Genomic DNA, 17,311 nt, shown 5'->3' with positions numbered 1-17,311 from the left:
TTTGCAATGCTGCCCTCGCGACCTCAGGACCACCAGAAAGACAAAGCAGCTCTGGGGAAAGACCATTTGCGATGCACGAGTTGGGACTGCAGCAGTAGAAAGGGGGTGGGATGTTTCTCACTGTAACCGCATCAGCGCTTCTGTGGGAGCAGGTTCTCCCACTGCCTGCCCTGAAGGTAGCTGCTCTCACCAGTGTTGACAAGACCCTAAGCAGGGATGAGGTTAATGATCTGCATCCTAAGCTGGTGAGTACTGGGTCTGCTCTGGTTTGCAGTGGTGGAGGAGCTGTGTTCATACAGCCCTGTTCCGTGCTGGACCGCACTGGCCTAAGTGGCTGTGGATGGAAGAAAGCAGTGAAGATACTAAAAGTCCTTCATTGATCATTTAACTTCTGGGCTATGGTCTAAATCTGACGAGGGTCTTGCCATATAGCTTCGTGCCACAACCTTGCACAGTCTCCTGTTTGTGCTTCCGAGCCCATGAAAACAGGGCAGTCAGCTCTGCTGCTCTGCTGTAGAAGAGTTACAGCTCTGATTTCCTTCCATTCAGTGCTAAGATGAAACCCTGGTGTGGAGAAGAAAGACAGAACCCGACTCCACAAAGTAAGGTTAGGATACTGCTCTGAGTACTTTCTCTGCCTGTGGATGCACTAAACAGGCCTCTATGAACTAAGGGCAGTGGGACAATTTTCCATCTTATGTTAGATCGGAAGGAGGAACCACTAGTCAATTAATGACGAGCTAGTAGCTGATTAAGTGGCAGTCAATTCTTACCATTTTCTTCCCTTCAATACATGAGACAACGTCAGGGCACCGTGTCACGCGATGGGAAAAGCCTGGTGAGTCAGGGCAGGTTGCAGGGAGGAGCAACGCTGCTAAATCAGAGATGGTCAGCAGATTCGAGGGTCCAGGGCGCAGCTGGAGAGCAGGCTCGGAGCAGGATTGGTGCTGTGGTGCTGAGCTACATGTGCATGACGTACAGCCCTCCCCGGTCTAGGGGCAGGAGGGTCTGAGCAGAAGCCAAATAGGTATGTCTTGAGCTTAAGACTCTGCAGGACTTCTAGGGTCTAATTTTACCTTCACACAGCTCAGAGCTGGGTTGTCCAAGACATTCTTCTGTATTTCACCTAAAACTTGAAAGCTATTTGTTTCCCATCACTGAGGATGCTTTTGAAGGAGACCAGCTTTGTCAGTTGGCAGCAGGGACCGGTGTGCAATCAGCATCAGGCTAAGCCCATAGGAATCTGCCACAGGGGCTGCTATTGGGAGCGAACCGTCCTATTCAGTTACCCCCTTTTGATTCAAAACCTCTTTGGTGGGCAATTTAGCTGCGGGCAGTGATGGAGGAGAAAGGGCCAAGCACGTACACGGCTAACTGCTCCTTTGTATGAAGTCCAACATGTGGCAGCTGGATTGCGCTTCCAGGTAGCAATGGGAGGAAACCAGTACACGTGGAAAGTCCTGCTGGGCTCCACGATTTGGGCGCACGGCTCAAGGTCCTGTCGTTGCTGAGCTTTTCCCGCATGTAATTCTAGAAAAAGCCTCTGGTAAAGGCAGCGTTCGTCTCATTATCAATTCAATTTTTGTGACAGCCCTGCTAGGGCTCTTAATTTCTTGTGTTAAAACAACAAATGAGATGACCCAACTGCAATCTCTAATAGGTATCATGGGTCAGTAATCATTCATTTGTTATAGTGCCTCTTACCCAAAGGATGGAGATGAAAATTTGTCCTTCTAATGGCAAGGGCTGTAAATTAGTTTTATTTCACTGTTAAATCTAGAGGCCTGAAAATTAGAATGACCAGCCCTTAGCTGGGAAGAAAATGTGCCAGCTCAAGGGATTTTCTGCATTAGGCAAATAGGCAGATCGTAATCACCCATTAAACAGTCACAGCCGCTGTCTCCCGACACCCTTTGCTACTCCGAGTCGTGACTTCCCTGCTGCATTGAACGTGGTGAAACTTTTCAAGTCCGATGTCCAATTCTGGGCCAGTGACCCCAGCTCCACTTCTAGCCAAGGAAGAGAAGGGAACATCTCCTGCAGGTGCTGCACAGTAATTTCAACTTTCCCTGAAGATGGGCAGGTTCAAAATAGGGGTGATGAATTGCTCTGTGGAGGTGCATCTTATCTCCATTATTAAGGGAGCTTCAGGGAAGTAGCTCAGATTTGAACATGCCTATCTTTTAGAGATATACATTTAGATGAGACAAATCACACCCCAAATTTATCCAGTTGTTTGTCACAGGTGTTTCTTCTGCTAAGTAAAGCTATCCTTCTCCCTGAAGTCTTTGCAAGCCCCGGGGATCTAAAAGACGTTATTCTGAGTTAGCATGGACTCGCTGCGGATTTGGAAATTGCAGGGTAAGCCATCACTGCATGCTCATAGCATGGAAAGGAGGGAAATGAAGGGTTTTAAAGACAGATGGAAGCTACGTTGACAGGGGCATGGAGGTGCCTAACAGCCTTCACTGAGCAAGTAGCTGCTGGTGAATTCTCAGGAATACTCGAGGTCTCCTCCTGGGAGTCTGGTGTCCCTCTTGAAGTAACTACATGCCCAACTCACGCCTTTGGCCCACCAGGCTGCACAAAACACCACATGGCCATTCCCTCTCGTTAAGCCTGGTCCCAGAGGTCTGTCGGGGGGGTGTGCAGTTCCTTGCAGCAAAGCCGTGCTCTTCACCCCAGGGTCGCATCCTGACAGGCGATGGGTGCTGGAGCCGTGCCCTCCCTCGCACGCCCTGCACCCTGGCCCAGGGAGCAGGTAGGCATCACTGCAGCATGAGGGATGGGGAGCAGATCTTCTCTTGGTGTCCCACCCCTGAGCTGCCACGCTTCTGCCCTTCAGCCCCGACAGCCCTTCAGGAAGAAGGTGAGAGGTTTGTCCTGGGAAAGAAAGGCCAAAACGCCTTTGACGTCATGAAATGAGTGGTCCGTTGTCTTGTTCAATAATGTCACACAGAAAGCTCTGTAAAAAGGTCTCTATAGAAAGCTGAAAATACCAAAAAAAAAAAAAAAAAATCCAGCCCGCTCTCAAATCCTCAAAACCCATAAGTGTGCCAGAATAGTTGTACAATTATTCAGTTTTATGATGTGCAAGGTATAGAGTATTGTACAGCCAGACAAGTTTATAAGAACATCTATTAAGCTGCCTGCATGGGGAGGACCTGGCTGAAGTTAAAACATAAAACCTTCCCACAAGACAAGTGAGGGTGTGAGAGGGGACATTAAGGTGCAAGAATGGCTTTGAACAAGAAATGTGGCCCCTCAGCCCCCTTTCTCCAATGCTACTCTTGCACTGAAACAGGAAATTTTAGGATGGAGAGCCAGAGAGACCAGAGGCAATAGAAAGAGCTTGTGGTGCTTCAGCCAGAGCTGCACACCCTACGCCAATGGATTTCCAGCAAAAGCCTCCCCGGCTTTAAAAATAACTAGACTCCAGGAGCTGCGGCTCTGCTGGATGACGGGTCTCTCGCCTCTGGATTGTTCATGGTTTCCCCATGAACAACTTTGTCATCCGCTGGTGACATCTAACCACTGAGCCTCACCTCAGTGCCTGGTAAGATCATGGAGCAGATCCTCCTGGAAGATGTCAAAACATATGGAAGACAGCGATGTGATTAGAGACAGCCAACACGGCTTCGCCAAGGGCAAATCATGCCTGACTAATCTAGTGGCCTTCTACAATGGAGTGATTGCACCAGTAGACAAGGGAAGAGCTACAGATGTCATCTACCTGGACTTCTGTAAGGCCTTTGATACGGTCCCCCACAACATTCTTATGTCTAAGTTGGAGAGAGATGCGTTTGATGGGTGGACTGTTAGATGGATAAGGAATTGACTGGATGGCAGCGTCCAAAGAGTTACAGTCAATGGCTCAATATCCAAGTGGAAACCAGTAATGACTTGTGTCCCACAAGGGTCCATACTGGGACCAATGCCATTTAATATCTTCGTCAATGACATAGATAGTGGGATTGAGTGCAGCCTCAGCAAGTTTGCAGATGACACCAAGCTGAGCAGTGTAGTTAATTCACTTGAGGGACCTTGGCAGTCTCAAGAAGTGGGCCCACGTGAACCTCATGAGGTTCATCAAGGCCAAGTGCAAGGTCCTGCCCCTGGGTCGGGGCAACCCCCAGTATCAACACAGGCTGGGGGATGAAGGGGTGGAGAGCAGCCCTGCTGAGAAGGACTTGGGGGTACCGGGGGATGAAAAGCCGGGCATGAGCCGACCGTGTCCTGGGCTGCATCCCAAGCAGCGTGGGCAGCAGGTCGAGGGAGGGGATTCTGCCCCTCTGCTCCCATCGGGTGAGAGCCCACCTGCGGTCCTGCGTCCAGCTCTGGGGTCCTCAGCACGGGACAGACGTGGACCTGTTGGAGCGGATCCGGAGGGGGGACACGAAAACCATCAGAGGGATGGAACACGTCAGCTACGAAGACAGGCTGAGAGAGTCGGGGTTGTTCAGCCTGGAGAAGAGAAGGCTCCAGGGAAACCTTGTTGTGCCCTTTTGATACATAACATGGGCTGATAAAAAAGATGGACAGACACTTTTTACCAAGGCCTGTAGTGACAGGACAAGGGGTAACAGTTTTAAACTGAAAGAGGGTAGGTTAGGCTGGACGTAAGGAAGAAATTTTTTATGATGAGGGTGGTGAGGCACCGGCACAGGTTGCCCAGAGAAGCTGTGGCTGCCCCATCCCTGGCAGTGTTCAAGGCCAGGTTGGATGGGGCTTGGAGCAACCTGGTCTGGCGGAAGGTGTCCCTGCCCGTGGCAGGAGGGTTGGAACTGGATGATCTTTAAGGTCCCTTCCAACCCAAACCATTCTGTGATTCTGTGATTCTATGCTCCCTCTTGCTGCTGGCACACGAGGTCAGAGTGGAGGTGCCAGCAGGCCAGGGGATGCCGGGGGATTCCGTCCCCAAAAGGGCAGTGCTGCGGGAGGCACAGATGGAGATTGACTCAACCTCTCCTGGCTAAGGAAGACCGTTTTGTCTCAGATCTGAGGCATTTTGACAGGACAAGTTGGAAAAAAAAATGAACGCCGTTGTTCTCTGTGCTCTGCTCCTTCTGGAGGCAGAGCACTGCAAACTCGGAGGCTGTCAATACATTACCTTTCCGTAGCATGAATGTTAACTTAGCGGCATGTTGGTGGTGGTTTTTTTTTCTTCAACAAAACACTTTAATTTCAGTCTATTAATAGAGATAATTTCTTGCTCTAGGTGGAACATTGTCTTCTCTGGCTAAACTGAGCCTCCCTTTCTGTTCTTTATTTCCACCTGCATCCTCCCCATGTGAAGAAAACGTCTAGAAGAACTATTCTTTGAGAATTTGAGGGGGAGGAAGAAGAAGGAGCAGGTTATGATTTGCACAAAATTAAAAGAAGTATTTGTGACACAAGCCAGATGTTTCCACAGAAATGGCCCTTTCCTTACCTCAAAGAATATATCAATGAAGCATCAGCATACATTACACAAACTAAAAGAATTTCCCCAGACTTGCAGTTTGTGTTTCGTGCCCAAAGCTAACAGCTCGCATTGGTTTATCTAGATTATTTTGCGTTTTTTCCCTTTTCTTAAGACTGACTGCACAAATTCCAGACACACTTTCGGCTGACAGTGGAATAATGATGAATTTTGAGTTGTCTTGTACCAGGGAGACTTTTTCCTTCAACATCGCACCCACGTTGCAGGCACCCAGAGCAAGGGCAAGCTGAAAGCTCAGGGCTCGGTCACTAGTGGAGAAGAGGCAGGGATGTGCAGGGGAAAGGAGAATTGCTCTGAGCCCGGCACAATATATTTTCCCCTTTTCTCTAACTAATGCTCCTGAAACCTGAGCATGACCTCTGCCACATCAAGCTATTGTAGATGGGTTTGAGATGCTCATGCGGTGCCTCAGCAGGAGGGAGACAGGCGTGATTTTTAAGCCACTCTTGCATTTCCCCAGACACGGCTCTCAGGAGAAGGTCTTAACCGATAATGAGGAATGTCTTATGGCTCATACGTTGCTCAGTGACTGCTACAGAGATGTAGGCACTGACACGGCCCTATGGGACAGGACAGGGAGCCAGTATCGGCATCATTGCATGCCCTCTGCTCCATCCCAGCCCCGGGTCTGACCTCGGCTGTGATCTGCCTGGCATAGGCTTAATTGTACATTACCCTGTGGCAATGGCGAGAGCAACGTGACGCAGACCACCGAGCAAATCCTCGGCCAGGCTGTGTGTGCGGATGGGATTGGAGACATGGGTCCCATCAAAGAGAGGACGAGGGCTTGCTCAACACCCACCGTCTCATCCCTTCTCTCCTTCCAACAGACCGGTAATGTTTGTGCCGTCCTTTGGCACTCCCGGGGTGCGTTTCTGAAAGAGCAGTTAGTGGATTTAAATGTCATATAATTGTGATAGCTGGAGGTTGCCTGATGGAAGGGAAGCATTTCGGTTGTCTCAGGGTGGATTTGGTCTAATTATCTCAGCTAACACCAGCAAATCTGCTCCTCTCGGAGACACGCTGTTACTGTAGTAACTTGTAAATGAATATTGGATGATGAGTTATTAGAGCCAGTCTGAACTGGTAAGTTTATGAGCACAGTGGGCAATCATTTCTTTTCTTTTTTTTTTAAATTCTTTTCCATATTAATTTCTTTTTCATTGTGAATGTAAGACACAAAATCAAAAGGTCAGATATAGGGCTCTTGTGAACTCTGCCTCCCCTATCAGACAGAGCAGATGCAGCTTGGAACTACTTTATCACTTTGCTTTTAATTAAAGCCTATAATGGTTTTGCACTTTGTTAACAAGCTTTATCCAAAATACAAAGTGGATAAAGGATGAAGTGAATCTTCAGATAATTCTACATTTCGATTACCTCTTTTCACATATTCAGGCCGTTCGCTACATCACCCAGAGCCACAACCAGCATTGCCTCATGAGCGATCTGGTGATAAACAGTGGTTTTACACCCTGCCCTTCTGGAGCAAGAGCTGATAGCCTGTGCCTTGCCTTCTGATACTTGCCAAAGGGGACGGCGTTTAGAGGCATCACCCTTGCTTAGAACAAGGTATAAAATCTTCTTCTAGCCCAAAGAGAAGAGGGTAAACGTCTCCATGCCCCAGTGCATCGGCAGTTGCAATGCAACATTAAATACTCTGCATTACGGTTTGTTGTCACTGCGTTGTGCTCAGTCCTAAAATACAACAAAGAGAATTCAAGTTGCAAATCAGGTCCCAAGGGCACATCCCACGTTCCAGCCCGGCTTCTTCCGAATCTGTAATGGCTCCAGCCCTCCTGTGAGGCTGGGCACTCTGCCAGGAGGAAGTTCAGGGTCTTCCAGAACCAAACCAGAGAGGGAAATGATCTGATTATCTCTAAAATACCAGCAGAGGAGGAAAACCATGTTTCTGAACTGCAGCCGCCCACCCTTTCCACTTCTATTGCCGACAGTAGCTGTAGCTCAGGATCCAGGATCTGGATTCATCCCTAGTAGCTGCCTGCACTTCAGGGAAGCTCCTCATGACAGAGGCAGAGTCTGTCCACGGTCACGGCGGGAACACCGGCTCCCACTCCGGCCACTGTTTCTGTCAGGGGGTCCCAAACCCAAGTAACAGAGAGCAGAAAGGCAACGTGGGTGAGGGTAGTGAGCGTGGGTGCAGGATAAACCTGCACTGAGCAAGGATGCTCTGGGCACTAGGAGCATGTCTGGTCCTATTTGTTCCCACAGTCATGGTCTCATACCGTGTTCACTCAAAGCCAGGGTGCTTTTTTTCTGTTCTTACAGATTTAAATCTAAGATTCATCCTTGCTTAAGCCCTTGGAGCAGGCACAGGGCAATTACCCCAGAGGGGGTGATGTATGTCAACTTGCCAACCTGCCAGACCTCCACAGGTCCAGATGCTTCCATTTCATCCATTTCGTCTCCATGCTTTTCATTTATTTTGGCGAGCAAATAACTGTGCCAGATGCTCCACAGGAACTGCCCACGTGCATGGTTTTGCTTGTATATACTCCATGTATTTTATTCCTCAAAGAATGCACAGAAAGTGATTTCAGGTAAGATCCAGCAAACGCAGCAGCTAAACTGGGATCATTTGTCTGGGTGTCCATGACCCATCTGCAGCTTTGGCTGAGGGTCAGTAAGGTGGTGCATCTCCCTTCAGCCCAAAACACAGGACGTTTCGGTATCCTCCCACCTGGGCTGGGAATGGTCCATCAAACTTGGTTTTAAAGCAGGAGAACTGGAGACCGTGACCTTCCTCCACCCTGCCAGTGTCTACCCTTGGGTGTCTCTCAGAAAGCATCTACAAGATTGAAATGCTTTGGTATGGATCCTGTTTATATTTCATTATAATTACATTGTTTTCAATATACTGAAGAATGTCAAGTTTCTTGGGTTTTTTTTGCTTGCATGACAGTTTATGCTGAAAAAACTGATTTTTGAAAGGCAAGCAAGGGGTTTTAATTTGAGAATAATGTCTTCTTTCCATCTGGGATACATTTAAAATGCTGTAACATTTTTTTGCTACATCTACCACAAAAACAAATTTCTTTTTTTCCGTAATACCTCTAAAAATATGTGGCCTCATCTAAAATTCAGGGTCCTCTGACACAGAGAAGTGTGGTGCTACAGTGTGGACATGTACTAAAGCAGCATTTTCTCTGCGTACTCAGAGGTGTGTAATTAGCGCGAGGACAGCCATTAACACATCCTGTGCGCTGTGTCACCAAGTCACGCCTGATTATGTTGCAAACTGAGATTAGCAAAATGAGCTTGAAGTTGTACTCTCGGTGCCATTTGGTGGTAGGGAAAACAAATCCTTCCACTGCCAAAGCTGCAACTAATATTCAGTACTTAAGAAATTCAACTGATGCATTCATAATGAATGGGATTTTGTATAATTAAAATTTTAAATAAATCCCCAACATGAGCCCTGACTTGGACTTCTTAATTTCAGATATGGAAGTATAGCTTTTGACAAAATAGGTTGAGGGGTTTTGGTGGTTTTTTTTTTTCCTTCTCTTTTCTTTCATCTGAGAGATTTAGAAAATCTCATTAGCATACTGAAAAATAGCAGAAGAGAAATTAAATGAAGATCAGGATTAAAAGACTCACTACTTTCTTCATGTCACCTTTATAGTTCTTTTGAGCATCTGTCCCTGTGTGGTGGGTGTAAGTAACGTGGAGGTGGATGTTAGTGGGTGGCAAAGCTTTTATGAGGCAGAAAGAAGCTGAGAATTAGAAAATTATTTTCCATACAGATGAGAAGAAGCAATCAGACCCTGAGAAGCCAAGGAAGAGGAAAAAGACTAAAAAAACCTGAATAAATCGCACATATCTCTGGCAAAGAAAAAGTCGATTTGTTTCAACAGAAACCCTGGAAGTTGCCACGGAGCTCTCACTCAAAGCACCCCACGGCTGCAGGCCCGGGTCCTTCCTTGCCTGCAGAAATATTTAGGTCGAAGCCAAAAATCCACCAAGTTCTCATGGCACGTTTCCAGGTTGCTCACCTACCTACAGGGCGACAACATCCCTTGTTGGCCCTTATCACAGGTAGGGTGGTGGAAGAGATAAGTGATGGCACATAAGCAAGGAGGTCCTGTAGCTGGGAGGAAGACCATGCTGCCCTGGAGAACTGGACTCCACTGGAAAGCCCAGTATGATACTGGAGAGTCATTACAGCAAGCTCTTCATGGATGGCTTCTAGTCAGTCGATCTGTGCTCCCAAGTTGCTCGACCTCAAGTCTTAGACCTCATTTGTGGATAGTTTAATCACTTGTAGCTGCATCTGAGGTTAATGGAGGCTGGACTTTGAAAATATCAAGTGCTCTAGGAGTCAATTCTACTATGAAAAATCAGGGGCTGTGTGAAATAAGCTGGGCAACAAAATATGGTCAATACACTTGGAACTTTAATCTCTCTGTGCCTAAATTCCTTGACCCTAAACGGGGAAATACACTGCCGTTGTACTTTAGCTCAACATCATAGATATCAGCTGATGGACGCCTGTGACACACAGAGACAGCCTCATAGAAGAACATGACAAAATGAACTCTTCTCGGAGGCAGTTTTAAAAAAAACATGCAGTCACAAATTTGGGACTATTTTCACAAGGACAGCAAAAATAAGCTCATCATCAAAATGCATGGGCTTCCATCCTCCCAGGTCCCACCATCTTTTAAATAAAAAAGGTACCAGAATGGTTTAACCTGGACAAAACCATGTTTTTCCCCACTGCGTTATTCTCAGAAACATTTGAAACAGACCTGTAAGTGTTAGGAGTCTACATGTAAATATGTGTGTTTACATAAATGTAAGTAGAATTTAAAATACATTTCAAAGTCAGCCTGAATCGGGTGTTATCCCAAACAACGTTAAGTTTTACAAAGCAAACTGGATCCGAGTAGGGTCGGCTGTAGCAGGAGGCAGCCCCCAGCTCCCACCAAAGGTTCGCAGCTCCCATGAACATACACGGCTCCTACCAAGTCTCCTGTAATCCAACCAAGAAAGTTGTGGCTGAGGACGCGAGAGTTTGGATCCACGGAAAGAGCAGATCGGGGTTGCCTCTCAGGAGAAGGGTTAGGTTGCAATGTCTCAGGGGGTGCTGAAGCCGGACCAGGGTCGGGAGGGAGCACTGTCTGCTGGTTTGTGTTGGCTGGCGTGTCCGACGGCTTGATTTTCATCGCTGATGTTTTCTGCACAACCCTGCTCAGAAGCCCCACAGTGATGGCCTTCAAACTACACCATTGACCTCCCCAGGCAAATAGCCCGGCCCACGGGGGAATTAGTGAGTGTCTGCAAAGTTGTGTGTCGTCACTGGATAAAATGCAGCTGCACAGCTGTGAAGTGTCTGGAAAAAGATGATTATTCACAGCACCTGCTTTGCTGTCAGAAACCCTTATTGACCAGGCAGCGAACGAGTCCTTGTCCTCGCTCCTCGGGACGTTCTTGGCACGCACTAGTACTGTTCATAGGCATGTAAAAGGCTGATTTTTTTTGCACATTATGTGCATTACTGTAAGTAAAAGCATGAATGAAGCATCCAGTCTCCCAGTATAGCACTGGGGAACACTGGAAAGTGCCGAAAGGTGACATCCAACCTTCACTCTGAAGACCTAAGCGGCGTTTATTCTTCTACAATGTGGTGGTGCTACTCGCCCTCCTTTTACTCCAGATCATCAGGGTCTGGGTCCTCTCCCATGGGGTGAGAGGACTGGACTCAACCCTCCCTCACCCTGAGGGGTTTGCGGCGAGCTAATTCCCCATTTGTGAGTCGGGACTTTAATTGCGAGGCGTTTGGCTGCTCAGGGCAGCAGCCACCTTTGCTCTCCCGTTTGAAGCTGTGCCAACGTGCAGCAGAGAAGCAGGGCTGGAGGGATGGTGGTACAGCCGGTTCCTGCACCCCACAGGGCCAAGAACTCAGCCAGGAGGGTTGCGGTGTGGGTTTCTGCCTCTGTTTCTACTATTTTTACCGTCGTTGACCTAAAGTCTTTGCTGGTTAAAGTACACAAGGTCCCTCAGAGCGTGAGGAGCAATACCAAAGCCCTCCCTCCTGGGTGGGTGCCTCAGTTTTGCAGCTGCAGACTCAAAGATACGCTTGTGTCTTCTCTACCTCTTGGAGATCTCTACCCCTTGGATCTACCCTTCCACCTTCCCCTGGATTTTCTATCAGGTCACTGGTGGTGGTAGGGAGCCATGGATTTACACCCTCTGGTGAACAGGCATCCATTTCTTTCTCCACAGACTGTGTGGTCTCCAGTGCAGCAGGAGAAGCCCATAGTGGTACAAGTCTCTCCAGACTGAAATAGGGGTTCCCTTCTCCTTCTTGCCTAGGAACCAGTAAAATCTCCGTGGGGCTGCCCCAAGGATAGGTTTGGTGCTGGTTGCGTGTAGAGAGAGGTGTCGGGGGCGGGGGTGGGGGGTGGGGGAGGAATATTCCTTCAGCATCTCTTGGGATGAAGTAAATTGCACGCTGGGGCTCCACATGGGCTGTAAAAGGAGCTGATGTTCTTCAGGCTTAGCCACCTACTCCTCAGACATCCAAGTTAGAACAGATGAGTCACACCTAGAGAGGTTTGTGGCATTTTTAGCAGAAAGTCTGTAGAAAAGCTGGGCAGGACCCAGAAGCCCTGTATCCCAGGTCCAAACATAACTCTTTTTTTTTTTTCCCCATAAGAAAAGCACCCTGTGTTTATAGATTGCTCTTTGCCAAATGACTCGTTCTTAAAAAGAATTACAGTGTAATAACCTGCATCATTAAAAAGAATTTTTTCCGTGAGCGGCAGAGCCTGGTTTCCTGCAGTTTGGTGTCTCGCGGTGGGATTATTTCGCGTCTAATGAGGAGCACTCTGGCTGAAGCCTTTTCTCCTGTTCATAAAGACACTGTCTCATGTGGGTTCTCTGGTGCCTATAATACATTTGGGATCAAACTGCTGTTGTTTAGGTTCTCTCCTACCTGACAATGCAATATTGCCCACGTGGCAAGCTGTTCCTCCCTGGAGACCTGAAAGGGTCACATTTCTCTACCCTGCTGCCTCTTCTCACAAAACCGGTTAAAAATTAAAGCCTTTGAGACTTCTATCACACAGTTAAATTGGACTGAAATTGGCCAACAGGCTAAAAGATAATTGAGAATAATACTGGACTGACACAACAATATAATGAACCTAATTTTATTAGGTAATCGGGCAATAAATGATGGAAAGTAAATACTGGAGCAGATTAAACATGGAAAAAAATGTTCATAAATATTTATTCAAGCATTTAAATGCACTCAAGGTGACCATTTTGTGCTTGTTTTGCATTTCAGTTTTAGAGGTTGGATTCACAGCCATATGGAAGACCAACAAGGGCATGGGCACCCCAATAGTTGCACTCATACCTCAAAAGTAAAACTAAAATACTAGTTTTCTGTGAGACTTTTTTCATAGAGACAAGGAATTTCAAAGCATTTCTTTCAGAATATAACAAAATTTAGAATTTAGAAACAGGAATGTTGAATAATTCAGAAACCAGATTTTGAAGATGATTCTCACCTAGTCAGAGAATAAAAATAGACCATGTGGTTTGTGCTGGATTTCCAGAATTTTCAATAAACCTGAAATGAAGAAAGTCAGACCAAAAATCCTTTGCTGAAGTGGTTCATAGAAATGGTTAAAAAATGTGAGATGTGAAAGGGTATTCTTAATTAGTTGCACACATACAGAAAAAAATCACAAACGAAGGAAAGAAGAAAGATACATTGAATAAATTGCTCATTATAATTTATTTTTCCAGTTCCTGAGCCATAGAAACGTGCTTGTCATACAGTGATTTTTGGAGAGATTTGTATTTTCTTACCTTGGATACAGTTTAGATGGATGAGTTACCATTGCTCTCCATGCTTATCAAATTAGGAGAATGCATTTCTAAATTCAATTACATCCTCAGTGGAAATGGTTTCTCTGACTCTGGTAATCTTTGGAGAGGAATTATACACAGTCTATAAAGCTTCACATTTCAAAACCTAATTTTGAATGTTATTCAAGAGGTTAATTTAAGATTCATCTTCCTAAAGAGGAGTTAAATAAAACTGATAGAAGGCTGGAACTTGTCAAGTGGTTGAGAGGTTTATCAGCATGTGAGTATGAGTTCATTAGTTTTAATTAGTATAATCACTAATGTTGCATTAACAGTTTGGTGAGAGAAAGTAATTGCTCACACCCACTGTATTAGATTGGGAGATTAGAATTCATTTTATGAGGCAATTAGCATTTCAGGGATTTTTTAAAAGGCTTTTACGATCTGCCATTGCAGTTGCCTCCTTCACCAAAAAGAGTTTAAATTAACCATAACTTTCATCCTAATGGGATGCAAAAATTAATGTGGAATTTAGTGTGAACCAGTAATCCCACCACGATAAGCAGGCAGCTTAAGCCACAAACCTCGATTAGTTTATAATGACCTGTTTTATTTCCCAGACAATGATAGTCATTTATCTGTCCTCAATTCATTATCTTCTTGGAAAGTTCATATTCTTGAATTTTATACAGCAAAACAAATAAAATATGAGGAAGGGAAAAGTAGAACAGTACTATCGAAGTAATAATTCTCCAAAGAAAAAGCTGCAATGTTCAATAAGAGGGCTTAAATACTCAATTATTCTTCGTATCAAATGCCAGAGGAAGAAGAAACAGCTCCCTTTGACACCCAGTGCCTTGGGGAGAACCGTGAATTTCACAGCAGCAGCAATCACAACCTGCTCTGCCCATCACATCCCCTGGCACCTACTGCCAAAACGAGAATGGAGATCCAGGACTTTGTCATCCTGGCTGGCAAGGAAGCCCTGGTCATCTGAGAGTTAGGACAGCTGATCCAAGAGATGGCCTTCCGAAACATCCTGGAAAGCAAAAGAGCAAGTTCTGGTGGGAAGAACTGCTTACAGTAAGAATACTTACTGTCATGTCACGGCTGTAGTGAAAGCCGTCACGGTATCCATAGAGAAATGAGACAACGCACCATTTGCAACGCATCTGGCACCTGCTATACAGGATTGTGCTTGCCCCCGATTAAAACAAATCTCTGCTCAAAAATAGCTGAATAAAGCCCAAATCTACTATGACTTGGATGTGGCATGGAGGAGAACAACTGCTAGATGTTAGAACCATACTGTTGTTCCTGTAATTTGGGGTACATATGTTAAAATGAGCAGATGTGGGGCAATATTCAGGGAATTACATGAATCCTCCTAAAACCTATGTTAAAGCAAAATGTACATATATATGTATGTACTCTTAATTCTTGTATTCCTTGTAAGTATCTCCAAAGGAGTTGAGAGAGAGACAATGTCCTCCTACGTTTCAGCATCTAAAATTTAGGGGCAACGAGACAGATTGGATCTCAGCCTTAGTCCCTCCGGCGGCAGCCGGTGCCACCTTTAGGAGGTGAATTACTCCAGCTAAGATCTGAACCCACCACTGGGAAGGGCTGCCTCCCTATGGACTGCAGAGGCAGTCCAAAGTAACCGGGTTTCCGTCTCGGGCGGCTGAAGTAAATGTTTAAAATCGGGTAGGATGAATCATGACCGGCATCCCTTTGCCTTAGGGTTTGTCTACGCACAGAGTTATTGCAAAGAGCCATTACTCTTCCTGAATAGCATTACATGTGGATACGCTTTTGGTTGAATAGGACTTACTCATTTCTCTTCAGCAACATCTGCTTGACAGAGGCAGGGTGGTTTGCTTCCTAGTTCTCACATGGAATCCTTCTGCAAGAGCTGCTGCCTTTTTAGCTAGCTGCCCTACCTTAATCCAAATTTACTTTAGTATAAAAATGCCCTAAATTTGCCATCCATCCACCTTTGAGAGCCATTTAAGATTTATGGAGGTAAGCGCATCAATTAAGCACGAATATATGGACCAAAAAAAAAAAAGAAGGCATCATATACAATAAAAACTGACTTTTATTTCACAAATTATGGGTGTTATAAAGCATATTGTTTCGGGAGAAATGCCTGTATTTGCCAGTGTGTTTCATTAAAGAATAATAAAGCCATACATATTTCATTTCCTTGTTCCGAGCTGCAAGAGCCTTAACTATATAAAATGCCCCATGCTGTCCTTCCTTTGTTGGGCTTTTTTTTTCTTTTTAATCAGATTTTCCCCCCCGAACTAATGAAATCGCTCTTTAAACACATACATCACTTTCATCTGAAGTGACTTATCATGACTCAAACCGTTTCTCTCTTCTCCTGGAGAACAAGGCAACGAACAAGGCAACTGCCAGCACCTTTTGCTGTGCAGATCCAGGTCTGGATTGCCCCGGGTCTCCGGAGTGCCGAGATCCTGGTGTTCCCACCGGTGCTGTTTCAGGCGGGGTGTTAGGTGACTGATGTCTGCGGGGTCTGCAGCTTGGATATCTGCACCGGTTCCTGCTCTACCTGCTATCACACCTAATTTCTCTCTTTTTGCAGTATGCACCAGCCCGCTGTGCAGCTGCACAGACATCTGCGGAGCAAGGCATCCTTCCTCCCTGCCATCACCACGAAGCGGTGCATGACCCCCAGCTGGTTCCCTGCACGTGCCCGCTCTTCTCCTGCCCGTGGGAAGGGCACCTGGAGGTGGTGGTGTCCCACCTGAGGCAGACCCACCGCATCAACATCCTTCAGGGGGCAGAGATTGTCTTCCTGGCCACGGACATGCACCTGCCCGCACCCACGGACTGGATCATCATGCATTCTTGCCTTGGCCACCAGTTTTTGCTGGTCCTCAGGAAGCAGGAGAAGTACGAAGGCCACCCCCAGTTCTTCGCCACCATGATGCTGATCGGCACGCCGACCCAAGCCGACAACTTCACCTACCGGCTTGAGCTCAACAGGAACCAGAGGCGCCTTAAGTGGGAGGCGACCCCCAGGTCGGTACTGGAGCGCATTGACTCTGTCATTTCGGATGGGGATTGCCTTGTGCTGAACACTTCCCTGGCTCAACTCTTTTCCGACAACGGAAGCCTAGCGATAGGAATTGCAATAACCACCAGCAAAGTTCACAACGCCGAAGCTGAAATGTGAAGGGGGAAGAGGAGGAGGAGGAGGAGGAACCATGGTGCTCTAGCTGCCTTGTGAGAGCCAGAACTTGCGGACTTTTCGGGGGGGTCTCAGGTCTTTTATGGTATTTAGTACTCGTCCACAGTGGGCATTATGTAAACATCCTGTGGTTACGGTCTCTGTGTAATGTATTTACCGTTTTGTTAATACAATTTTATGAGAAATTTTAAAGAGGCTAATCAATTTATTGTCGCCCTCCAGCAACAATGGAAACAACGCTTTCTCCTGGAAATTGCACCCAGGGTGACTCATAGAAACCTTTGGTCTGAGCGTGGTATGCAAATGTGTTTTCTTCATTGTCGGCCTAATTGCCTGGTATTAAGGAGGCTCTCCATGCCTGCTAAAAGGTAAAGTATTCCACTAAGGGACAAGAGCACCCAGGTTTCAATACTAGCAATAGTGATTTAACTCTTACACTGTGGTCACAACCAAGCCCTGGGGAGCGTGCCGTTTCAGAGCTCCCTTCAGCTTCTGAGGAAGCAACCTCCACCACCCAGACAACGAAATCTTCAGAAGAAAAAGTCACCCTCTCCACTGTGCCGGCACCTGGGAAGCCTCATCCTGCATGAAATTGGGGATGACAGCTAGTGGGTGGTCACGGGTTAAATCTCACTCTTGTATCGTGATGGGCAGTGAGAGGCTTGCTAGATGGTCTGGCTCCAGGATGGATATAACCATAGCCAGCCATCGGGGCATTCACCTTTTTAGCTGCTCTTTCCTTAAGCATTCAAAAAGAGAATTTC

General features: G+C 46.5%; 1 protein-coding gene across 1 annotated transcript in view; it reads left to right on the top strand.

Moving 5' to 3' along the window:
* SIAH3 (siah E3 ubiquitin protein ligase family member 3) overlaps nucleotides 1–16,739 on the top strand; it is a 45,649-nt gene extending 28,910 nt beyond the window's left edge. Inside the window, exon 2 of the mRNA XM_069802680.1 lies at nucleotides 15,939–16,739. Coding sequence (XP_069658781.1) covers nucleotides 15,939–16,532 — 594 coding nt within the window. The 3' untranslated portion in view covers nucleotides 16,533–16,739. The remainder of the gene's footprint in view (nucleotides 1–15,938) is intronic.
* Nucleotides 16,740–17,311: the final 572 nt, after the last annotated feature.

Source organism: Haliaeetus albicilla, chromosome 15 (assembly GCF_947461875.1).
Source record: "Haliaeetus albicilla chromosome 15, bHalAlb1.1, whole genome shotgun sequence".
Taxonomy (NCBI): Eukaryota; Metazoa; Chordata; class Aves; order Accipitriformes; family Accipitridae; genus Haliaeetus; species Haliaeetus albicilla.
Note: the sequence above shows the minus strand (reverse complement) of the source record. Positions and strands in the feature narration are given on the sequence as shown.